At 42.1% G+C, this 26,196-nt stretch overlaps 1 protein-coding gene across 1 annotated transcript in view; it reads left to right on the top strand.

The window, feature by feature from the left end:
* The window catches only part of LOC124623003 (myrosinase 1-like), a 57,949-nt gene that overhangs the window by 15,806 nt on the left and 15,947 nt on the right, over positions 1–26,196 (top strand). Inside the window, exons 4-8 of the mRNA XM_047148793.1 lie at positions 1,831–1,953; positions 11,368–11,551; positions 14,558–14,652; positions 17,492–17,636; positions 19,187–19,335. Of these exons, the coding sequence (XP_047004749.1) occupies positions 1,831–1,953; positions 11,368–11,551; positions 14,558–14,652; positions 17,492–17,636; positions 19,187–19,335 (696 nt within the window). The remainder of the gene's footprint in view (positions 1–1,830; positions 1,954–11,367; positions 11,552–14,557; positions 14,653–17,491; positions 17,637–19,186; positions 19,336–26,196) is intronic.

The raw sequence follows: 26,196 nt of genomic DNA, 5'->3' as shown, positions 1-26,196 counted from the left end.
TTATTCAAAAATTCTGGAATAACAATAGCATTTACAACTGACAATACTTTACAACAAAAATTAAGACATACCGTAAATAAAGATAATGGAAAATCTACCAGATCAGGAGTGTACAAGATCCAATGTAGAGACTGTGAGAAAATATATATCGGCCAAACAGGTCGAAATTTTGCAGTAAGGTACAAAGAACATACATCAGGTACCTCACGAACAAAGTCTGTTTTTGGTCATCATATAACATTCAATAATCATGCTGAGGGGACAGTACAACAGAATTTACAAGTTCTTCATTATGCAAATAAAGGCTTACTTATGAATATCCTAGAAGAAATCGATATATATGCTCATTTGAAAACCAAATCATCAATGCTGCTCAATGAACAATTAGATTTTCGCGAAAAATATTATTACGACCTTTTTGACGAAATTTTATAATAAAAGCATCTACTCTTTTGTTTTTTAAATATATAAGATTAGTTATACCCATGGCAAAAGCAATGTATGTAAAATATGCTGCATCAGCAGTCTCATCAGTTATTCAGATATACATAATGTTGAACGTACTATTGGCTGCTAACTTAATGCTATAAAGAACATTGCCATAAAAACTACAATTAAAACAAGACGATTCTGCAGCATCCAACAAAGATGCAATTGTGATGTAGGCGACTTGGTATAATCGATATATACCACAACGCCAAGGATTTTACATCTTTGAAGTAACTGGCACTGTAATAATATTAAGGTTGTCCATAGAGGGCACAGCTATCACACATCGTAATTCACTGATTTTATCCAAAATATAAATAAGTTGTAGACACAACTATTATCTGTTAATCAGATATATAAATGAATCAATTTTATGTTATTAGTGAATTTCCTCCTTTTATACCTTGACGATGGCGTCATATTATGAACGCTGATTGGCAGTTATGAAGTAGTGTGCCAGGAAGTAGGCGGAGCCTCTGCATATTTAAGCTCGTGCTCAGCACTCATAACCATCAGTTGACTGCACAGCAGCAAGGAGAGCTCCACCTACCAACCCAAGGGAGCCAATGGGTATAACTAATTTTATTTTATTTTGTTAAAAAAATTTTGACATCATTAGACTTTTTCATTCATTTAAAGATTGTATCTAGTGTTTCTTAAAATTTATTCACAGGTCTGATGATGGTTTTATAGAAAAAACTGAAACCGGTTACTCATTAAAACAAAATCTTCAGAATTGTTTGGCGCCTTATGGCTGATGCTGGCGGCTCCTCGTTTTTTTCGTGATATCACGATTGTACGTTGGTTTTCATTGTTTAAAGGTTAAGAACAGATGAAATATACCCTCAGGGCTGTTTTAATAACTAACAATAGAGGCTTTAATAATAATTTAGAGTAATACATTATACTATTTGATAATATATAAATCACATACTTATCACTTGAAATGGTCTGTTCAGTATCCACTTGCATAATTTTTAGGATTCTAAAGTTATTTCACATCCCTGCTTTTGTTGGTGTTCGACCGCTTGAAAAAGTAAAGGTAGTCCTTAAAACACATTTGTAATTAGTATCCTTTTTTCTTAGTTTCCAAGACAAACTGTGCCGCTTTCCTCTCAAACGCTTTCTCCTTATTGGTACTATACTCTCTCTGTTGTCAATAATATCTTCACGCCTCAGTAACAATTTCATTTTGTTGATGGTGATGTTGTTAAGAAAGAGTCGGGACAATGGAGTGTCATTTTACCGTTCCTTTTATGTTTAGTACATTACTTGGTCCAGAGATTGTCACCATGGAAATGTATCAGACGTTTTGGTCATAGCCACTCTCTCTGCGTACAGGTGACGATGTACCATTGGGACCTGCCGCAAGCCTTGCAGTACATAGGGGGCTGGCCCAACCCTATACTTGCGGACTACTTCCTCGAGTACGCCAGGGTGCTCTTTGACAACTTCGGCGACAGGGTGAGTTGCTGTATATTCAGATTTCTTTCACGGGTCTTCATGATACTGAGCACCAACAGTTTCTATAAAGCAAATAGTTTTAGAATTACTTCAGACAGTATTAAAGATGTACATTAAATTAAACAGTCTTGCTACCATCACAAGGTTTCCTTTCTTCAGCGTCACTCACGTGGTAGGCTACAGTCCTGAGTTTTAGGCTAGAAAGCAATTAATAATTCCCAGGAAGTGACAGTTGCGTGAAGAATGAATGAATTTTCTGTTGCAATGTTAATCCTTCATAGTTGAACCAAGATTAGAATTTAAAGCACTCTCGATTCCAAATTTTCTCAGACGTGCTGCAAGCTCGGACTCGACAACTACGGGAAAATACATCGGGCTTCTCAATGTAACTGTCTCGGCATCCGCCTGAATTGGTGTAGTGAATCAAGGAAAACTTAACTCGGAAAGGCGGGACTGAGATTTGAACTCCAATTTTTTGACAGCTGACGAAGAGAACTGGGGTATTATGGGTGAAGTGAAGGAAGCTAACGACACATTGCATGCCAGATGAAAATCTATTGTTTGTGGGAGAGTAATAAGATGAGAATTGGAGTGAAATCTTTTTATTCTGATGTTGCGTAGTCATCTGCGATGCTGATAATATCTAATATCTCTTGTAATTTCAAGACGAGTCGTTTGTAAAACAACTTTGGGTTCACGACATGCCCGGAAGACTAAGAGCAGCTGTGTCCAATGCTATAATGACGAAATGAGCTGGTGTTCACATAGCAATTTTCGGTGAGTTAGCTGTGCAATGAGACTTGTTACAAGCAATATGAACCTGTGACATAAGCAACAACAGAGCAGTCCCTGAAACAGTAGAAGGTTTAGTGCAATGACAGCACGAGTTTAGTGAAAAGGCAGGGTTAACACCAATCACCTTTATTTTGACATCGCATACTTCCAGCTTCGTAGTATTTCATGTGGATAACTGTCACTCCCCCTCATTAACAGCAGTGACATTGCTTTATTAGAGTAGACAGACGTACTAATGAGGAATAACTTCATTGGTAAATTTGAAAGTACGCTTGAAAATCGATAAAAGTAAAACTAAAATGAGGTATTAGTAATACATCGAAAAAAGTACAAATTATCAAAGAAGTCATGTAAGCAGTTGATCACTAATAGTACTCACTCAGCTGAAGCCAACAATTCCACCTGCTCCAAAAGTTACATTTCAAAAGGTACATTTCAAGGATTAGAAAGAGCCTTGGATCCTACTGGTAAAATTAAATGCTTCTCAAGTACCGGAAAAGAAAAGTTTGCTATCGGCGGACGCTACCATTCTTTGGGCTAAGGTAGTGAGACATGGACTTCACTTGCGAAGACCGTTGACTAAGTGTCGTTCATAAAACTAACGGAAAAATGTATTTTACTAATGTCTAGGACAAGTAGAAAGATAAAAAAGTGGAACAGGAAACAGGCCAGAGTGGAGCCTTAATTAAAGTCGTAATGGTAGTGAGTTTGGCGGAACTTGTGGACAAGCAAGTGTATGGTAGGAAGACTAAGAAATGTTCGTACTTGAATTAATAAGACGATGATATGGATGGTAACTGCAGGAGCAATAAAAATGCTGAAGGTCAATGAGCGGAAGCGGGTTATCTAGCAGTGGATGGTTTGATGATAATGATGATGATGAATTGTTTAGCAACACACACGAGTCAGGACAAGATTAAATGTTCGCTTCAGGTTTACCTGTAACATAGATAATCTACGACTCGTTTCATGAAAAAAAGGGTATCATTGACCACAGTAGTTTCTTCGGTATGTCGCCGCCAGCTTCAGAAACTTAAATGGTCCGCCCGTTCTACTACTTCCAATGCTATCAGCTAAGAAGTAAAACTATGGTCGTATGACATGAACGGCTTGGAGACCTGAAGGTCAGTTTGAGCCTCAAAAGAGTTGAAGATGATCAGCTTTCAAACGGAGAAGTAGCATCTATAACTTTTCACAATGCATGATGAATGATATATAAAATAAGCCTGACACAAATGATGTTCAGTGAGCATCCATTTCACAACGTTTTACAACGGCTCGAAGGCAGTTGTCAACTCAATCTGTTCGTTATGTTATCTGCTTTGACAGTTTTTTGTCCTTGCCTGGGGCGACAATCTCGCTGCTGAGCAAGCAAGTAAAGTGTGTGTTATCCTCGACCGGCGAGCGTCATCAGAAACTAGGGCGTCGTCAGGCGTGCGATACGGAAGAGTGACAGGATCGTTGTTATGTTCTATATACATAATGACCTTTCGGACAGGGTAACTGCTACTATTTGTTGATGATGTTGGGATGTATGGGAAGGTGTCGTCATTTGGTGGCTGTAGGATGTGCTAGATAACTTAGACAAAACTTACAGTTGCTGTGATGAATGACTCCTGGCTCTGAATGACTCCTGGCTCTAAATGCAGAAAAATGTAAGTTGAAGGAGATGAGTAGGGAACACAAAGCATTAATGTTCGAGTACAGAATCAGTAGCGTGCTGCTCGGCATAGTCACTGTCTATTAAATGTCTAGGCGTAACGTTGCTAAGCAGTAATAAATGGAATGAGACTATAAGGACTGTAGTAAGAGAGGCGGATGGTCTACCTCGGTTTATTGGGACAATTTTAATTTTAGGAAAGGTGGCGCAGTGAAACGCCGCTGAAATTGGTAGTCAAATAAAATAAGGTTGGAAACTAGACGGTTGAAATATGTTTAATTTGACATCCTATATCGAAAAACAGAGTCCCGCAACCATCTCTAAAAAGATAAAGAGATTTCAAGTAAGTGTGTTTCACCTTTAAAGGAGACCACATGTAAGATACTAGTACGACCCATTGTTGAGTAGGGGTGGAGTGTTTGGCATCCGCACCAGGTCGGAGTGAAGGAAGACTTCAAAGCAATTCAGAGGCGGGTTGCAAGATTTGTTACAGATAGGTTCGAACAACACGCAAGTATTACGAAGACGCTTCCGGAACTCAAATGGGAATCACGGGAGAGTAGGTGAAGTTCTTTTCGAGGAACTCTGTTGAGGAAATTTACAGAACTGGCATTTGAGGCTGACTGCAGAAAGATTCTACTGCCGCCAACGTACATTTCGCGTTAGGACCTTCAAGATAAGGTTAGAGACACTATGGCTCGTACGGATACATATAGATAGTCGTTTTACCCTCGCTCTGTTTGCGAGTGGAGCAGGAATGGAAATGACTAGTAGCGGTACATGGTACCCTACGCCACGCGGTCAACTGCGGAGTCTGTATGTACGAGGCCTGTTCAGAAAGTAAGCTCCGATTGATTGCCAAATTGAAACCACAGTGAACATCAGAAATGTTTTACTTGTAACAATTAGCTACACCTTTCAGCTACTTCTCTACGTAGTCGCCGTTCTGACTTAGACTTTTGTCATAGCGTTGTACCAACTTTTCAATAGCCTCATCATAGAAGGCAGCCGCCAGTGCTTTCCGCCAATTCTCCACGCTGGCCTACACCTCGTTGTCTGTGTCAAAATGTTGTCTTCAAAGACAGCGGTTCATATGACCAGAGATGAAACTCAGGGGGAGACAATTGCGGACTGTATTGTGGGTAATCTAACATTTCCATTTGAAAACGATGCAGGAGCATCTTCATTGCCCCTGCAGAATGCGGCTGAGAATTGTCGTGAAGACGAAACAGCACGACAGTTATATAATGTTAGCTGCATAGCTTCAGGCGAAATTTCTCACCAGGCCCTCGTACTTGGCGGCAGACACTATTTTCTAGACGTCTTTACGCACTCACTGCGAGCTCAGAAATGAGAAGAGCGACGTGATGCTAACTGGGGTTATACTAGAGACACTACCCAACACATCTGTGCAAAGCTTTATCGGATTTTCATAGTCGTTTCCATTTCGCGACCGATCGGAGCTTACTTTCTGAACGCCCCTCGTAGATTTGGATACAGATGTAGACTGTACGAGCTAAAGTGATTTATTTCTCTATTTCTTGAAGCAGTTGAGAGTAATGTTAAAGATGTACATTCGTAGTGAAGAATGCTTCAGGCTCTGATCAAAAATTGAAAGAGAGCTAAATAACAGCTGCGATTTCAGGCCTTTCAATATGACTCGTTCTCTCCGATGTGATTATGACTGCGGTAACGAACAGCCAGGGCTTCAGAAAAACTCGATTTCTATGTGCACCATGTTTAGCATTGATAGGTCCGCAACTTCAGTGATTGCTCATAAACAAATAACAGCACAAGTTGCAATTTTATTTTCTACCACCATGACCTGTTTCAGTGACTAAGACAGTTTTCAAGTGGTTAAAAGCCTAGTGTCGTAGAGATACAAAGATTCACTTCCTTGTAAAGACTAGAAACCAGATATAAGTCTAGAAAAATGAAACGTGGGCTTCACTTAATGTTAACATGCAGTCAGTCCCCTATAACTGAGCTCATAAAAAACGTCGACTCGTATAATTCATACCGTACCAATAACTTGTGAACATCAGTGGTTGGGAATATGAATTGGTAGTACCTTGTAGGCTCAGATGAGGGTAAAGTTTATTAATGTTATCTGGTAATGGAATTCCACTTTTGCAGGATCGGGCTGTACAAATAAGGGTACTGAATGTACGCACAGCATCCGCAGCATATTACACTGCGCAAAGGATCACCGTTTTGAAACCACATATCTGTCTCCCATCGCCACTCGTAAGTTTGAAATTTCCGTCAAAGTTGTCTACAACCTTCCTTTGTAACGGAGCAAAAGCGTGGCGATCTGGAGCATCACCCTCGGGTTCGAAGACGCTTCTAACTGCAAGATGTCGACGCAAGTGAAGAGACACTATAGCTTGGAAGTTATTCGTACGTATAAAATGGGTTAGTCATATCAAATTGGCACCAAATTAAACCAGAATTCGGCTCAATGCCACCGCGGACGTTTTACATGATGGGACGGCCACCACACCCTCTGTTACCCACTGTTCATCCCCTCTTATGACGGCTGTGATGGAACGCGATGCCCGGCGCTGAAATCACTCGGCTTTCTTACGAGTGCCAAGGAAAACATTTTAGGCAAACTGTCAGTTACAATCTGCACGAAAAGGTCTCAGGGTCTGGCATATTTAGAGCGTCGAGAAAATCACACCTCTCCTTCGGACATTGATTCCTAGATTCCTACACATTTCGCGGTCGAAAACGACTATCTGCTGTGCGATGGATGAGCAACGTTGTTGATAATCTTTGATACTGATGACATCTCCCAGACGCTTCAACCCATCTCCAACGACATCGTTACCTGGTAACCACACTGAATGTGATCTCACTCATTTTTAGCGCATTGCGTTCGCAGTCTGTGCTTTGGTGTACAGGATAGAGCCACTACGGATCGTTCGAAACCATTCGACGAAGTCTGAACGTAATCCGAAGCAGAAATGGTGTTTATGTTCTTTCAGTGCTCCTGTTTCACACTCCCCTTTGGCGTGATCACGGAGGGCTGCGACGTTGAGACACGCGTGAATAAAACGGTGAAGGATCCCTCTAAGAAACCCTCCCGCAACTCCCAAGTTTATTGAGAATTTTAAAAATGTGCCTTTATAGAGAAACTCCACAAAGTAACCCTAGGCATCTTCAGGCAGCCAACCACTTGACACGCCTCTGATACTATTTTCCTGCCTGCAGGTGCCTAGGACTACTTCGCAGGTTTTCTCTGGAAAGCCACATTTTAAGAATCCTCGGTAAATCAGGGAGGGTGCCACCGAGGATAATGCCCAACGGGAAGAGGGGAGGCTTTGTCCATCTATTCACGCGTTTGTCACACCGTTCCACGATCTGTCCACAAGAGCACTGGAAAACCGTAATCACCGTTTCCTGCTTTGGGCCACGTTCACATTTCATCGGAGGATTTTGAACGATACATAGCGGTTTCAACCCGTACACCAGAGCAAAAATTGCGCTCACACCGAAGTCAAGATTGATGGGATCACGTTAAATAGGGTTGTTAGCCTACGATGTCCATAGAGACGGGTTGATGCTTCAGGGAGATGTCAGCAGGATGAAAGATTGTCAGGATCGTATTCCTGTTGATCATCACACTGCAAACTGTTGTTTTCGATGGTGAAATGTGAGGGAGTCAACGCCGAAGGGAAAGACGTGATTTCATTGACGCCTGCTATGCCATCCCCTTAGGCCTTCTCGTGTTGATTCTGAGCGGCAGTGTGACTGAAATGCTTTCCTCGGTCACACATAAAAACTCACTTGATTTCAACGCTGAGTGTCGCAGATCTGACCTCCGTCGCAGAGGCATCAAAAGGAGTGAAATGTGTTTAAGACGGCCTCCCCATCATGTGACACGTCCATGGTAACTTAGGGCAGAACTGTGGTGAAATTTGATGCTACTGTGACACCCATCATGTGACACGTCCATGATAATTTAGGGCAGAACTGTGGTGAAATTTGACGCTACTGTGACATCATTAATCCATTTTACATGTAACATGAAATTCTGACCTTTGGTCTTTTTTCGCGTAGGTCGACACCATGATCTTTGATGCGTCGTCGACCCCGAGTATGACATCACAAGAGCTCCACGCTTTTGCACCGTTACAGAGGAACGCAGCAGGCACCTTTGAGTGAAATTTCAAACTTATGAGTTGCAATGGGAGACAATTACGGTGTACCGAAAAATTGAATCCTTAATTCTGTTGCGCGGTGTAGTTATAGAACAGGACAAGGAAGAGTAGGCAGCAAAACTGAAAATGATATAAAGACAGATTGGCTATAATGTGATCCCAGTTCACGACAGAGTGAAACGTAAAAGTAGAAAAATTTGTTCACACCCGTGAAAGGAAACGATGGATATATTAGTACATTATGATACAACGTAAGATGTTTTCTATTGCTAAATTTTGGGTTATTTCTAACGTAAATATTCGGCACTTTCAACACTTATCGACGAATCACTCATTTTATTTGTCTTTAGTAGAGAACGATGTATTTCCACTTGTATTCTCTGCTTCGAAGATTCCGTTGTAGCTGACTGATGCAAGCAATCTTTGCGAAGCATGCACCTGAATTATTGAGAGTAATCTTAATTACCAAGATTTACGGATAAAGTTTGTTCGTGAGCGAAGGTGTAGTGATAAAACTATTAACGAGCTAGATATTCACACTGCAACGACGACAGCAATTACACTGAATAACACTACCTTCCGTGTGTAACGTGTTATTTCCAGACGCCAGACAAGGCCGCTTGAAACCTTGCATTGGAGCGGTTCTGTTTTTCCTTACGTAGCTCTCACTTAAGAATTACGGACATCAAGGAGCATCAAGTACTTAGCCGAATCTAGACTACAATCATGTTCTGACTGCTCTTGTTCACGACGGTATAATAGAGTTAGACATTTCTCCACTGTATGATGTATCGACAGTTAATATTCTTGTCAGACAGAATGTGGTTCTTCGTATTATGGCGTCCATCAGATATTTTAGTAACAGTATTTTAGTAATCCAGCAAAGAGGGTTTGGGGCTGCATTGTGACTGCATGACAGAAAGTCAGGTGCTACAGATTTTAGCGAGTTATATCTCTTCTAAAATTACGGTTTTGTAACATATAAATAAACATTGTAGGTCTTTGTTAGCCAAACATAAATTGTAAATTATAGGAGTTTGTCTCTCCTCAACGTTTGTATCGCCACAACCAGTTCAGTTACTAGCAAGTCCATGTGAATCCAAAACATAAAATACCTTTTGTTGTCGCACATGTCACATATGACGTAGTTAAATTTCGCATTAACTGCCAAACATGCATGGAGTCGCCTGTTTTTCAAATCTTGAGTTTTTCAGTAGCTGACTGTTGCATAAGCAAGAAAGCCAAATATGACTCGTTTCTCTAAATTTAACATACAGGGTGACAATTATTGAATAATATGAAGTAAAATCGCCACAACTTGTGAACGGGTTGCGTTAGGACGTTCAACCTGCACAGTTGGCACGGGGCATGATGGAAATTAGTATGCGCATGCCCACACGCCTTGACGTTCCCGGCCATTTTCAGCTGAAAATGTCACGGTACAGCGTGCCTGAGCATATAGCAATTGTGAAGACCTACTATGCGAGCAATAACAGCCCAGCTGCGGCTCAAAGGAAGTCTGCGACCGAGTTCAAACTGAAGACAACTGGTCCAAGTGTGCTAACAATCAAGAATTTGATTCTTAAATTTGAGAGAACGGGTAGTGTCCGTGATTACAGTGTTGGTCATCAAAAAAAGAGTCAAAAGGCCTGAAAACATTGAGAAGACACTCGCTGTGTTCCAAAATAGCCCTAAGAAATCGATCAGACGAGCTGCATAACAGGTGGGAATCAACCGGGAGGCAGTGCGACAAATTGTTGTTGACGACCTTCATTTTTTCCCATACTAAATTCAAACCCATCAGCCTTAAGCCCCAGGGCCATGGAACAGCGGTTGTGTTTCGCCAACACTATTGTCCACAGAATTGACGAACAGGATTTTGATATGAATATGGCTTGTTTGAGCGACGAAGCCCACTTTCATCTGCATGGGTTCGTCAAAAATCGAAATTGGCGCATTTGTGGGACTGAGAATCCGCATTCCGCGATCGAGAAGTTTCCTCACCCTCAACAGGTTTTTGTGCAATGTCCACTCACGGAATAATCTGTGAGATATTCCTTTATGGTACAGTGACTACCGAAAGGTATGTGTAGGTTTTGGAAGATACTTTCTTCCCCATTATCCAACGTGACCCTGATTTCGACAAGGTGTGGTTCATGCAAGACGGAGCTCGACCCCATCGAAGCAGGAGAGTGTTTGATGTCCTGGAAGAGTAGTTTGGGGGACCGCATTTTGGCTCTGGGGCACTCAGGGGCCACTGGCATGGGGCTCGATTGGCCGCCATATTCTCCTGATCTGTATACATGCGAGTCTTTTTGTGGAGCTATATTAAAGACAAGGTTTACAGCAGAAACCCTATTGTTGAGATGAAAACAGCCATTCTGGAGGCCATCGGCGGCATCGATGTTAGGGCGCTTCAGCGGGTCATGAAAAATTTCGCTATTTATCTGCGCCACATCATCGCCACTGATGGCAGACATATCGAGCATGTCGTAAGATAAATTCGAACATCTGTAGTGACGTTTACATGTTGAATAAAGTGTGTGCACGCCGTAGTTTGTAACTAATTTACGTTTCTTTCATGTATTTCAATAATTGTCACCGTGGATGTGCGATTTCATGTTCTCTGATCGGTACCAACATCAGTTGGGCTAAACCTGTTCGAGCAAGGTAGATTACTTTCAAGAAAGTTATTCTAAAACGCTACAATCCAGTATCCACCCACAATTTGGCATGTACCCATGAAAAATCGGTGGCGACTAACGGTATAACGGTACCACGTTTCTGTTGTAGGTAAAATGGTGGACAACATTCAACGAACCAATCACGTTCGTACGCGGCTACTCAACAAGCGGAGGCCAGGCTCCGTCGCAGAAAGCTCGCGGCATCGGCAACTATTTGGCTACACACACCGTCATCAGAGCCCACGCCAAAGTCTACCGCCTCTACGACGAGCAGTACCGCTCCACGCAGAATGGTGAGTTGACCTTCTTCATGACAACTTTTGAAAATTATCCGTCTAAATAACTGACAGAGAACAGAAGACATTGACAGAGTATATGATTATTGGTGTAGATCACACAACACTTTTAGAAAGGTGTTGTAAATTGCAAGACAGGACTTATTTTGAAATCAATCGAATAATGATGCGTGACAGCTAGTGTTTCAGAACAGTTTGACTCTCAGGTACCGAGCGAGGTGGCGTAGTGGTTAGCACACTGGACGCGCATTCGTGAGGACGACGGTTCAATCCCGCGTCTTGCTTTAGATTTTCCATGATTTCCCTAAATCACTTCAGGCAATTACCGGAATGGTTCTTTTGACAGGGCACGGCCGACTTTCTTCCCCAATCTTCCCTAATCCGAGTAGACCGACGACCTTGCTGTTTGGTCTCTTCCCCCCAAATCAACCCAACGCTTAGGTACAAATTCTTGTCAGATCAGCTAATATCTGTCGAAAAACAGAAACATCAGCGTCTTGTGCTATTGTAATTTGGAGGGCGGCAGAGTTTATCTTTCTATGGCGGCAAGGGAGGCAGTACTGAATGGTTCGACAGAACCACCAGAAGGAGCTCTACCTTTTCGTTGAGGCACTATACTTCATTTCATTTATAATCATTTGGTCTCGGGATTGAAACTGTTTCCCGTGAAGATGACACTCAGTCTGATGTCCCACGAAATGCGCTAGAAATTTCAGTTTCATATTTTCTCTTGTTATATTTGCTGTAGCAGACTTCAATGCGAAGACTGGTTCGATGCAGCTTTCCACCCTAGTCTAACCTGTGCGAGACTCGTCATCTCTGGGCAAGTGCTGAGAACTTCATCCATCCAACCATAAACAAATTGACGATTCCTTGATAGATAAGGATGCTTCTTATCAGATGATCTTTTCGCCAGGCTGTGCCCTAAAGATCTGTCCACACGGAATTCAGTCTGTAGGTGTCACATGTATCTCCGTTCCCGATTCCGCAGTTTCTATAATTAAAAATCTGTGCGCTGCTCCGTTATGCTGTAATATTGATTTCCACATTCATTATGTTGAAATGTAGGCAGGAGACACACCTGCTCCACGTTATGCAACGTTTCTGGAATGGTTTCGCCATTTTTTTGTCTGTTGCAGTTCTTCTCTAAATATTAGGCCATTAACAAAATGTTTGAGACGAGTTTTGTGGAATACGTTGTTTTTTCCGTAGCGTGCTTAATTTTCAATGTTTTCCATTTCAAACAAATTCAAGTGACATTCTCAAGTGGTCATTATTGTCACACCTGCAGTTGTTTTATAGCGAGCATGTCATCAGAAGAACGAGTTTGTTACATTATATGTGCTGACGACGAAGCTGTATATGTATATCTGCGGTTTACTTAGTGGTATCGCCAATAAAGAAAGCAATTTCTCCATGCGAAAAGGAGAAGCTATCGACTTCGGCGCCAAAGCGTGCGAGAATTGTTCAAGTGCCTTTGTCTAAAGTGCTGTCGCATTCTACCCGAAATTGATGTCAGACAATCTACTTCTCCAGTACAAGAAACAAATATGTGTGTATTAAGTGCAATCATTATTTATTCATCAAATAAAATGAAAGGTAAAAACAACACCGTATTGACAGTGTTACGCAGAATTTATCAAACGTGTGATATTTTTACCTCAACATATTTCGGGACTACATAATCCCAGTATCAAGTGCTATAAAACAAGGAAACAACTCAATAAACCGTAATTCTATACGTACTGACACGCATATAAAAATACTTCTATCGTCCTGTAATGTAACTTACGTCAAAACTTTTGTGCCATTAATAACATCGGAAGTAAAAATCTAGCAGCCAACATTCATTGTCAAACATGAAACTCTTCATTGGACAGCTCATGTTGACGTATTGTACTCTCAAGGCTCAGGTGTAAATTGAAGGCAGTCTGTTTCACCTACAAAAGATAGCACGTTCCTGCAGCGCTTGTCTCACAGTCCCTAACGATACCACAGTCTGTTATAAAATCTACGAACATCATATGTCAAGTCGTAGTAAATTCTACGAACCAAAACTACACCTATGTTGCATCGTGTGCATCCATACAGAATGACCAACCGCAAACATTAAACCTAACGCCGGTAATTCGAATACGTTGTTGGCGAAAATTGCATTCAGGTCGGACAACAAATTGGAATAGAGGTTAAAGCATAAGATTGGCATAGTGGAGAACTGGATGGAGAAAGCGGTAGGTTACGTAAGAAAGTGTCAGGATGAAATGTCATTCACTGTTGGTAGGTCCATCTGATTCCACACGTGTTTTAGTCTAGCACAGAGCAGTTTTCTCATCTCTAATACGTTGTTAAAGGAAACTTTTAAGATAATATGAAGATGTTCCACGAAAGTGAAACGCGTTGTTAATAAAAGAGCAAGTTGCAACCAAGAATATTTTTAATTCAAATAAAAAGTAAGGATTATGAAATGAGGTACGAGGGACAATTGGGAAGAAACTTTAAGGAAGTGTTTAAAGAACCCAATAATAAAGCGAATGGCTTATTGACGGTGTTTTGAGAGAGGAACGCGTGTTCATTGAGAAGACAGAAATGTCCATAGGTCATTTCTGGGCCCACTTTAGCGATGGGACTTAACAGCTTACATACGACTTAACCTAAATTATCCTAAGGACAAACACCCACACCCATGCCCGAGGTAAGATTCGAACCTCCGCCGGAAACAGCCGCACAGTCCATCACTGCATCGCCCTAGATCGCTCGGCTAATCCCGCGCGGCATGGCATGGAAAAGCTTATATTGTATTTATTAACGATTCATATGGGCTTGGAAAGTGGTAGGTAGACGAATGGGACCTGCTACATAGGAAAGAAGGCTTTCAAAAGAATTCATCATGTAATGGAGAACTAAAGTGTCTGTTTTACATCATAAAAGCGTAGGACGGTCTCTGATGCCACATCATTTGTTGGCGATGTAATCTACTGTGATTTTTTACCGTATCTTTTGCAGGCAGAATCGGCATCACGGTGAGCACCAACTGGTACGAACCTTACAACGATGAGGAGGAAAACCTGGCTGCCCAGGAGCGTATTTTGCAGTTTGAGGTAGGGGAACTTCGCCTTCCTAACGTGCTCTGCTTGACCTCGACTGAAGTTTAAGTAGTTTATAGTCCGTGATTTATTGATATAATTAGGTCTCTTTTAATACTATTACATTTATAGCAGAATAAGTGACTAGCTCTAAGTGTGTCCTTAGAAATGTTTTCGCATAAGGCATGTGTCAAGAGCCACTGTAAATCGAAAATGATTTATATCACTGGAGGATTCATGTTGGCGGAGGTTTTCAGTACGATTATTCCCTTCGTTGAATCATTTGTTGATTAATGTCCGATAGCGATCAAAAACATACCAATTAATCCCTACTAGCTCTTATCATAGCCCTGACACATCAATGAAAGAACACTTTAGAATCAGGGTTTTCGACTGGAATACAATGTAGAATATATTACTTATTCCTATTGAATATCGCAAATGGATACCTATTAACTGATCGTTGTATTAAGGGTACACAACAGGAGTTATATTTGAAGCAGTAATTAGCAGCAACTAGAAATCTAAGGATGAGAGATGTTTAGTTGAAGGTGTAGGTGCTAGGTAGGGTTTGTATTCCAGCCCGAATCCTGAGACACTGTCGTTTGTGTAATATAGGGATCTATCCCTATATCTGACGCTAACTGTTTCGAAAGAACAACAACGGGCAAAATGATAATATTGCTTCAGTAACTAGAAGGTGTAGGTAAATCAATGAAGAATGCCAACTTGGGGACACACATAATAATGCAGTCATTAGTGTTATAAGACTTGTCACAGTCAAGGTTATGCAACTTACGTGTAAAATTTATTTGAGTTCATTGCTCATTTATAAAATGATGGCTCGTTTCTACTGTTCTAACAATCATATTCAATAGATAAAAATGTTGTTACAATAAGCAAGTCGTCACATGTAATACCAACATGTGCTGTGTTAATAAAACTCACCCGCTACATGTTTCTGCTGCACATTATTCACAGTAAAGAAATTTTAATTAATTGAAGATGATTGCTCGAGCAATCGAAACCAATCTTCATCTCACGAATGTGCGATGAGGATAAGAAAATATGTTTCACTTATTAGTATTCCATGAAAATTTTCGCACAGAATTACGTGAACCTGCTTTCGTAGTAGAATGGGAGAATTTCATCCAGCACCATACATCTCAGACAGACACTACAAAGTTAAATTTAGTATGATAAGAGGCGATGATCAAGGAAATGAGCAACCATTAGACTGTTTGAGACGTTACAGATGCAGTTATAACCATGAAAACCATGCTGCACCTCATTAGTTCCATAAGCATAATTTCTTAAACATGGTTTTTGCATGATTATGTATATAATATTACTGTCCCATTCGTTATCACGATGACATAATTAACACGTAAGTCACTGAATTTGGCATAAAAAGCTACCAAACGGATAAAAGTCACAGAGGTTGTGCTAGTAATGAAATCAGAGATTTTTATAGCAGATCACAGCATTTTCTTTCTCTCGCTCACTTCTAACTGAAAACATAGACATCAAGGTTTACAAAATGTATATCGTATGTCTGTCCGAATATTTATTAGTTGTGTAAGAAACTGAAGTAAATCAGTCAAGAATTTTTGGATCATTTTGCTAACAACGTTTCACCTTATACAGGCTGCCCTGGAAATGTTGCGACAAACTTCGAGGAATTGTACAGAGTAACTCGAGGACCAAACAGAGAATAGAAACCATTGTCTTAACACGTCATCTAATGACTCTGCAGAGCGTCGAAATAACAGGTGCTGGTGCCTGCCATTAGGGCACCCGTTCGACAGAAAGTGTGACGGTAGGTGGAAGGTCTCGCAAAGTTGTTTGTTAATCATCGATCGTGACTGATTGGCGCGATCGTCAGTGGAGATGATGGATGTAGGTGCTCTGTAAAAAGGCCAAGTCTCTTACGAATGAAGTGCTCTGTTGCCTTGGTGGATGACAGTTTAGAACGCGGGTTTACCATCCGCAGTGTAAAGCCAGGGCTGTCTTCAATAAGATGAGTAACCTTTTGAAGAATCGTGGCTTAGCAATTACGACGAAGATCAGACTTCAACGCTGCTACATATTTACCACCCACTGCTATGGTGTTGAAACATTGACAGAATCGTTGAGTAAGCGGATGGAGGCTTTTGAGATGTGGCTATACAGGAAAATGTCAAGAATTCCGTCGACAGTGCATATCAAAAATGTCGAGGTTCTACGTAGAATGAAGAAAGAGAAATAAGTACTGGGCAAAGTAAAAGCAAGAAAGATTCAGCAAACGACAGTTTCAGAATGTAGCTATGAATGTGAGATAGAGTTTCTCATTAATTCTTACCTTGTTCCTCGATTTTGCTCTCTGTTCTGGGTTAAGACGTAGAGACGAGCTTATATAGTTTACTATACAGCTCGCTATATTACGAGATAAGCAGGTTAGTCAGATCCAGACAGTAACTGCATATTCAGATTAATTACCATTGTTCTGATGCACCAGCCTACCTGATCCTAGTTCTTATCTGGTTTACCACGCTCGTTCTGGCAAATTCTGGGCTGGTCCTCAATCTACTCCTCATAAAATACGATGCACGAACAGTTAAGATATGATAACAAAGAGAACAATAATACACGTTTCGCAGACAACTGTGGCGCGTAACTTAACTCCCTTAGGTCAAATGACGACTGTGGAAGAGTGTCCAGTCTACAGTCTCAAATAAAATAATTTCGTAATATCATGAAAACAGGGACCTTAATGGAATGGGCCAAACGCTAGGAAAGAGAACGTAAGTTGAATGCAAAGAAAGATTTCACTAGCCCTGTGTGAAGTGGGTATCATACGGTGCATCTTTTACAGTTGGGTCTGTTCGCGAACCCTATCTTCGTGGACGGCGACTACCCGGCCGTGGTGCGAGAACGTGTGGACAACAACAGCAGAGCCGAGGGTCGACCCAGGTCTCGGCTGCCCAGCTTCACAGACGAGGAGAAAAGGATGATCAATGGTCAGTAGACCTGCTAAAGGGGCAGCAGGTGCAGTCATACTTGCTGCCTTCAGTTCTGCTACTCATTCCTGCAGCCCCTCGTTGCGCCGTGCATTATTTTCTATTCTACATTACTGTATGCTGCCTTGGTTGAATGCTGGCAAAATTGGAAGTCTTGGGCATCGAAGTTACGTGTACAACACCAGCGATGTATATCGAGTCCCTTACAGTCGAAGCAGCGAATTTGTTTTCTGCATTTCCAAGGGAATTTCATACAATGCTATAAATAGTAGTGACGCTGTTATAATACCAAGGGAAAGTATAGTTTCGTGACAGAAATTAATTCCTCGAATATATACTGTGGGAAAGTGCTTAGAGTTTGGTTGGGAGTACATCTTGTTGCCAACTGCGGAAAAAAAATACGTCCAATGTCACTGTCAGACAAGCGCTAAATTTTACAAGAAAACCTGTGATTTCGAGTTATAATTCGAGTGCATTGCACAAAATGTAAGAGAAGACATCAATAAGGAACAATACCCGATTTTACAAGTAAAAGTTGAGCACTGAAAAGAGTGTCATTGTCTTTGCTACTGGGTGAGGATCTATGGAGTAGATACCATTGCTTCTGAAAGTGAACAGTCTATCGTGATCATGTGTAACTATTATAGATTCTGTCGCAAAGTGTGTTATGTCATTGCCACAAACGAAAATGTCCCCATCGGTGGTCACAACAAAGCCGTAGATATTGACGAGTTGTATCTCACAAGTCGTACATACACCAAAGGATATTTGGATCCTTCGGGCCTGTAGAATCGAAGAAATACTTTATCCTTCGTGTGAACTCTCAGGGTATGGCCACTATAGAGCTTCTAATAAAACATTTTATTTTACCTGGTACATAACAGACAGATGGAAATTGTATAGAAATTTGCGAAAAAAAGGATCGGTCACGATTTCGTCAACAACTCTGTAAAGTTAGTTTCATCTGACGATTGATCGGTCACCACGCAAAACATAGGAGAGTTTATGGAAATCTTAAAGTCATCTATTAAGAGAGGTCGTCCGAGGGAAACAGATGACTCCATATATTCCAGTACTTACATTTCCATAACTTACACCTGTCAGGGAAATAACTTCTATTGCAAATTCTTCCAATATTTATCAGAGATATTCCTTGGCTACGGAAAGCAAGGAATGCTGCCGGATAGGTATACCACACGCGACATTGTCCACGGTGAGGATGTCGCTGACGAGTGAAGTAGGTACAATTACCCCTCTTTTTATTACATCGCTTTAACTTGAATGAGTAATATTATGCTTCCACTTATTATTTTCTTCAGTTCACAGCGCCTTCGTCTCTTGTCGTTTGTGTTGGCAACGATTCAACAGTGAGGCATTCGGTATATATCGCTCGTACTGCACAGGTGACTTCGATACTCAGGGGTTCTTCCAAATTAGCGAATGCATTTGCCAGTGCTTCCTCCAACGTTTCTACACATTGTAGTTCTTTCTGTATCCTGCAGTTTCTGCTTTCGTGGCTACTGTACTAACCGCTGGCGTATCTTTCGCAGGATCTGCGGAATTCTTTGCTTTGAACTCATACACAACTATGGTTGTGAGGTCTGCGGAATTTGGTTTCTCGCCCTCGTGGGGTCGGGACACGGGTACCTACAGGTCGTACAACCTCTCGTGGCCCGCCAGCGGAGCTACGTGGCTACGGGTGAGTGAACTGCAGGTGTTTGCCACATTAGCTGTGCATGCAATCATTGCTTCTAATCCGAAAATCCCTGCAACACGTGCGTCATAATCTTTCTGCTCTCAACTCATACTGCAAAATAGAATGTTATTTATCACGAGCTTGCGACAAACGCCAGATTACGTAAAGGGGAGTGACAGTTATTAGAGACCAGTGATTGTAGGCATCATTAATGCTGGCTCTTCACCCGAGAAGCGGCAGGCCATCATTCAGCACGATAGGCCTACCAAAATTGATTCGCTTCTAAAAGTGCTATGAGACATTCATTGTTACTTGTTGAGAAACAGGGTATAAATTTACTGACGTAGGTAGTAAGCTGCAGTCATTGTTACAAGAGCCTAATGGTCGCTCAACTCTCTGCGTCAAGGGATCAGTGAATACTAAAGGACGCCTAGCATTATTAGGAAGCATCAGCGAACATGACCCCACATCACCCCAAAACTCGTCATATTTCTTGCAAAAACTATGAGACACATACTTGGACGCCATAGCGCACTTCAATGCACACTGACAGTATAGAAATACCTGTAACTACACTCCTGGAAATTCAAATAAGAACACCGTGAATTCATTGTCCCAGGAAGGGGAAACTTTATTGACACATTCCTGGGGTCAGATACATCACATGATCACACTGACAGAACCACAGCCACATAGACACAGGCAACAGAGCATGCACAATGTCGGCACTAGTACAGTGTATATCCACCTTTCGCAGCAATGCAGGCTGCTATTCTCCCATGGAGACGATCGTAGAGATGCTGGATGCAGTCCTGTGGAACGGCTTGCCATGCCATTTCCACCTGGCGCCTCAGTTGGACCAGCGTTCGTGCTGGACGTGCAGACCGCGTGAGACGACGCTTCATCCAGTCCCAAACATGCTCAATGGGGGACAGATCCGGAGAACTTGCTGGCCAGGGTAGTTGACTTACACCTTCTAGAGCACGTTGGGTGGCACGGGATACATGCGGACGTGCATTGTCCTGTTGGAACAGCAAGTTCCCTTGCCGGTCTAGGAATGGTAGAACGATGGGTTCGATGACGGTTTGGATGTACCGTGCACTATTCAGTGTCCCCTCGACGATCACCAGTGGTGTACGGCCAGTGTAGGAGATCGCTCCCCACACCATGATGCCGGGTGTTGGCCCTGTGTGCCTCGGTCGTATGCAGTCCTGATTGTGGCGCTCACCTGCACGGCGCCAAACACGCATACGACCATCATTGGCACCAAGGCAGAAGCGACTCTCATCGCTGAAGACGACACGTCTCCATTCGTCCCTCCATTCACGCCTGTCGCGACACCACTGGAGGCGGGCTGCACGATGTTGGGGCGTGAGCGGAAGACGGCCTAACGGTGTGCGGGACCGTAGCCCAGCTTCATGGAGACGGTTGCGAATAGTCCTCGCCGATACCCCAGGAGCAACAGTGTCCCTAATTTGCTGGGAAGTAGCGTTGCGGTTCCCTACGGCACTGCGTAGGATCCTACGGTCTTGGCGTGCATCCGTGCGTCGCTGCGGTCCGGTCCCAGGTCGACGGGCACGTGCACCTTCCGCCGACCACTGGCGACAACATCGATGTACTGTGGAGACCTCACGCCCCACGTGTTGAGCAATTCGGCGGTACGTCCACCCGGCCTCCCGCATGCCCACTATACGCCCTCGCTCAAAGTCCGTCAACTGCACATACGGTTCACGTCCACGCTGTCGCGGCATGCTACCAGTGTTAAAGACTGCGATGGAGCTCCGTATGCCACGGCAAACTGGCTGACACTGACGGCGGCGGTGCAGAAATGCTGCGCAGCTAGCGCCATTCGACGGCCAACACCGCGATTCCTGGTGTGTCCGCTGTGCCGTGCGTGTGATCATTGCTTGTACAGCCCTCTCGCAGTGTCCGGAGCAAGTATGGTGGGTCTGACACACCGGTGTCAATGTGTTCTTTTTTCCATTTCCAGGAGTGTAAATTTAGTGCGGTTCATAATTTCGGTACAAATAGACGCCGAAGTAGGGCAGATTGACAATAAAAACAAGTGCGACAAGTATTTTAATTAACTACTGTGCAGCTTTGCTGCTCACTTAATACAATTCGTGGAGTCTTATGAGTACTTGACGTCGAGGGCACTATTCCGCTTCTAGCTGTAATTTTTCTCTATTTTCTAGAATAAATAATGTGACATCTGCCTTCTTAATTGTTATACAGCAGTTACGGAATACTGTATACAGACTCATACAATTACTCAATACTAACACAGAAATTAGACTACAATCGTTTTTTTTCTACTTAACTTTTAATGACGCATTTTGCTTATAAGTGTTATCTATTCCATGCATTACTCCACTCTGTCTTTTCTACCTCATTCTCTCTATTGCGCCGAGTGGAGTGGCCGCGCGGTATGAGGCGCCTCGTCACGGATGGCGCAGCTCCTCCCGCCGGAGGTTCGAGTCCTCCATGGCTGTGTGTGTTGTTCTTGGAGCATGTCAGTTTAAGTAGTGTGTATGTCTAGGGAATTATGCCCTCAACAGTTTGGGCCCTTAAGAATTCATACACATTTGAACATTTTTTCCCTCTATTTATCCCCCGTTATTCAGTTGTATAGTTATCTCCCTATCCCCACAGTAAAAAAATCCGACTCTACCACTCTTCCTCTTGGTCTCTTTGTGTGTCTTTCATCTTACCTACTCCCCTCGCAGCCATACAAATCACATCGTCTAAGGTTGCTCTTCCGCATTTTACCATCAACTCCATCGCACCCACTTACCGCCGTACAATAGTGCTCAAAAATATTTTATAGTTGCAGTGTTATGTGGTCAGTACCGTTTGCATGCAGTAACGCATGTAAATGTGTCGCTTCATCAAGAGATTCACACACAGTGATTACATAGCTAGTAAACAAGCAAGGTCATAATAGCAATGTAAGCATGTATTCTGTTAGTTGAAAAGTACTTTGTAATTTGCTTTGGTTGTACGGTGTATATTGACTATTGTTACTGAGGCATTCAGTCAGTGTCTGTTTATTTGTCGAGATAACTAGAAGCATGTCAACCCACAAAGAATAGAAGTTTGGTGTATGATAAGATGATTCGCTTGCGATGAAGAAGGGAAAGGAGTAGTGTAGCGTTGGTAGAGATATATGATATCACAACAAGTGTACGGCCGGCGGAGTGGCGGAGCAGTTCTAGGCGCTACAGTCTGGAACCGTGCGGCCGCTACGGTCGCAGGTTCGAGTTCTGCCTCGGGCATGGATGTGTGTGATGTCCTTAGGTTAGTTAGGTTTAAGTAGTTCTAAGTTCGGGGGGACTGATGACCTCTGAAGTTAAGTCCCATAGTGCTCAGAGCCAATTTTGAACAAGTACGTGAAGTCGACTGCGAACTGAAAGGAACAGTAGCCAATAAGCCAAAGTCAAGTCGTCCTCGAAAACAACGAGGAAAAAAGACAGATTGATATGAAAGCAGTCGGCTGATGATCCAGGAAAACTGGTTCGACATGTTAGGGATGATCTGGAACAGCGTCATGAAATGAACCTATATGTCTATCGAAAATGTCGCCTAATAGCAGGTGATTGGAATGGTAGACGACCATCGCGTAAATCACGCACAAATTTATAAAAAGTAGGAAGACCAGAATAGAATTAGAAAATGAGCATCTAACTAAAAGTGCTAGAGACTGGACAGGTTTCATGGAATGGTTAAAGTAATTTTAATATATTTTCTCCTGACGGTGTGCAGTATATATGAGGATTAAAGAACCAAATAAAGTATCAGGAGCCGACCATTAAGCGTGGTGGTGGCCGCTGCATGGCGTGGCGATTTGTTCCGAGACGTGAAGTTGGTTCTCTAGTCCAAATAGAAGGCAAAATGGATCGTTTCCAGTACAGTGTCATTTTAAGAAAGAATATTATTCCACATGGGTGGAAGAATATGTCGCGTAACTGGGTAACAGTTCATAACACACATCTGGCCACATGAAAAATTCTAACCAGATAAAAATATCAAGTTTTTGGAGTTGCCAAATCCAAATGAACAGCTCTGGCATGCATCGGATCGACGAGTTCGTCACAGAAGGGTCATCTGCTGCTTCTTTATTGACAATTGGTCAAATCCCATACTTGTCGTATTACAAAAGCTTATAAGTTCAGTACCAATCAGATGTGCAGCTGTGATCAAAGCCCATTGGCATGCGATGAAATACTGATTTGTTCGTCAGATTACAAAATAGATTTATTTTAATTTTACATACTTTGAACTACAAATTACTTACGAGCCACAAGAGTGGTTATTTATGTTTTGATGTGAGATAACTTCGTTTAAACTAAATTTAGTTTTGTACTAAATGGATTATAATTTCGCACTTTTCAACTATCCACTGGCGCTTTTTTCGATTATACACTTATCTTTATCTAACTGTAACTAGTGCTTTATACAAAATACGTTTGAGCGCTACTGTACCTACCTGCAGCTACTTCAATGGAGCAGTACAAACTACCATGGCTACTACTTTCATGTCCATTGCATTTCTTTAGGGCAATACATTACCAACAGGTCCAGTAACTCGCTCGCTTTATACTGTAATTACCAAACTGTGTTATTATCATCACACTACGACACATCATGCTATTGAGCCTACAGTCTACTGGCTGCTGCTACTGAACTGAAGACAAACGCTCATCGTGACAGAAGGGCAACTCTTCCGCAAACTGCTGCAGATTTCAATTCTGGTGTACTACATTTTTTGGCTCCTCGATGCAGACGAAGTTAAGGAATTTTACTACCTAGGCCCTACCCCTGGCTAAACGGGCATCTCTGGCCATGAGAAACCTGCTAATATCAAACACAGGTCTTAATACGAGGAAGAAATTTCTGAGGAAGATACATTTTTAGCACAGCATTTGATGACAGTAGGACTTGTACTAAGGGAAAACCGGAATGTACAGAACAGAAGGATTTGAGATGTGTGCTATAGAAGAATATTAAAGATTAGGTGGTATGATAACTCAAGGAATGAGGAGGAGGTTCTTTGCAGAATCGGTGATACAAACAACATATTGAATATACTGACAGTGACAGGAAGATAGGACATGTGTTAAGAAACCATAGAATAACTTCCGTGGTACTATAGGCAGTTATAGAGGGTAAAAACTGTAGAAGTAGACAGACACTGGGATACATGCAGCAAATAACGTACATTGTCAAGAACGTCGTCTTTCTGCTCATCGCCTTGCAGACTGTCGTTTTCGACCGCTAAATCTACATCTACATTTATACTCCGCAAGCCACCCAACGGTGTGTGGGTATCAACGTTCTAAGGGTAAGGATGGTTCCATGGACGCCCATTATGCCACCCTCTTGGCCGCTTCGTGTCACTTGTTAGCGGCGGTGTGTCTGAAATGTTTTCCTCGGCCTCCCATGAGAAAGCTGCGTGATTTCAATCGTGGGAGTCGCGATTCTGACCGCCATAGCAAAGTGGTCAATAGAAGTGGTGCATTGTGTGTAAGACGGGTGTGACGACCTTCTCGTGTTGGGACAAGTCCTCGGTGGCGTTAGGCAGAATTGTGGTGACATTTGGCGCCAATGTGGCATCATTAACTTACTTTATAGCTCACATGGATTTCAGAACTGTAGTCTTTTCTTGCATACGTCGAGAACTTGCAGTATGAAGTGTTGCAGGACGCCACGCTTTTACACCGTTACAGAGCAATGTTATAGACATCTTCGATCCAAATTTCGAACTTATGCTTCAGACTGGGAGATAGTTATCGGGTTTCGAAGGAGCGGTCATTTAATTTTGTTTTTTATTGTATATAGATCCTCAAGACTCACTAAAATCATATATGTGCAGTATATACAAATTCTCAAGACTCGCTAAAACACGTAGGTACCGTCCTTATAGTAATAATTGTAACCATTCCCTCAGGTATCTTTTGTCATTGAGATAGAGCGAATTATATAGTCTACTCAGCCAGGATTACAAGGAAGGACATAACACAACACTAAAAGGCGGTTTATGCAACCAACTACCACCAACACTCTTCCTCAGTTTCAGTTCGCCTTGAGTCAAGATCTGTATTTGGTAAAGATATTAGCTGCTTACATTTGTAACAACAGAGACACGCTTAGAATCAATTACAACTTGTCGTGCTAGTATACAATGGAAACGTCAACTTGCCATGCACCGTACAGGAATGTTCAGTTCTTGAATCTAGATAATCAGATAATTCATATTTGGACTATCGAGGTACGTTTCTAATATGTCTTGAATTGGTAGGGTCTTCCCGTTTCTTAATTTATTTTGGAAGAGAGCTGATTGAAAACCACTGCACTGGATTATGTAACTCCACTGTGAACAATAGCCAAGGAGGAAAAATCTATCCGACTTTTTTACGTCTTGTATTCCGATTTTGAAAATCACAGTGTAGCTGAAACACAATTTTAATATCAGCAACAAAGACCATTAAGGAGTAAATGTACTTGGATATGAGTGTAATAACTCTGAGCTCCTCATCACGATCATTTCACGCTTTACAGCCATCTACTTTACACTATATTACGTGATTATGTACTTCACACTGTATTCTTACTGCTTGTTCTTGTAAAATATACACCTTTTTCATATAGTGTTCACTGCCGCAGGACATAATTGCACAAGACGACACTCTGTGAAAACATGCATCGTAAGCCAAGGCTCTTTATTTCTGAACGATGAGAGATACTGGTCCAGTTACATAATCAGCTCGTAGTCCATATTTCCAATCATCGTGGAACGCTTTTCGGTCCTGGTGATTTTTGAAACATTCCAGTTTTCTTTCAGGATTTTGCCGTCTCGAAATAGAT

The sequence above is a fragment of the Schistocerca americana genome, chromosome 7 (assembly GCF_021461395.2).
Source record: "Schistocerca americana isolate TAMUIC-IGC-003095 chromosome 7, iqSchAmer2.1, whole genome shotgun sequence".
NCBI classification, from domain to species: domain Eukaryota; kingdom Metazoa; phylum Arthropoda; class Insecta; order Orthoptera; family Acrididae; genus Schistocerca; species Schistocerca americana.
The sequence above is the reverse complement of the archived record's forward strand: the minus strand, read 5'-3'. Positions and strand labels throughout refer to the sequence as shown.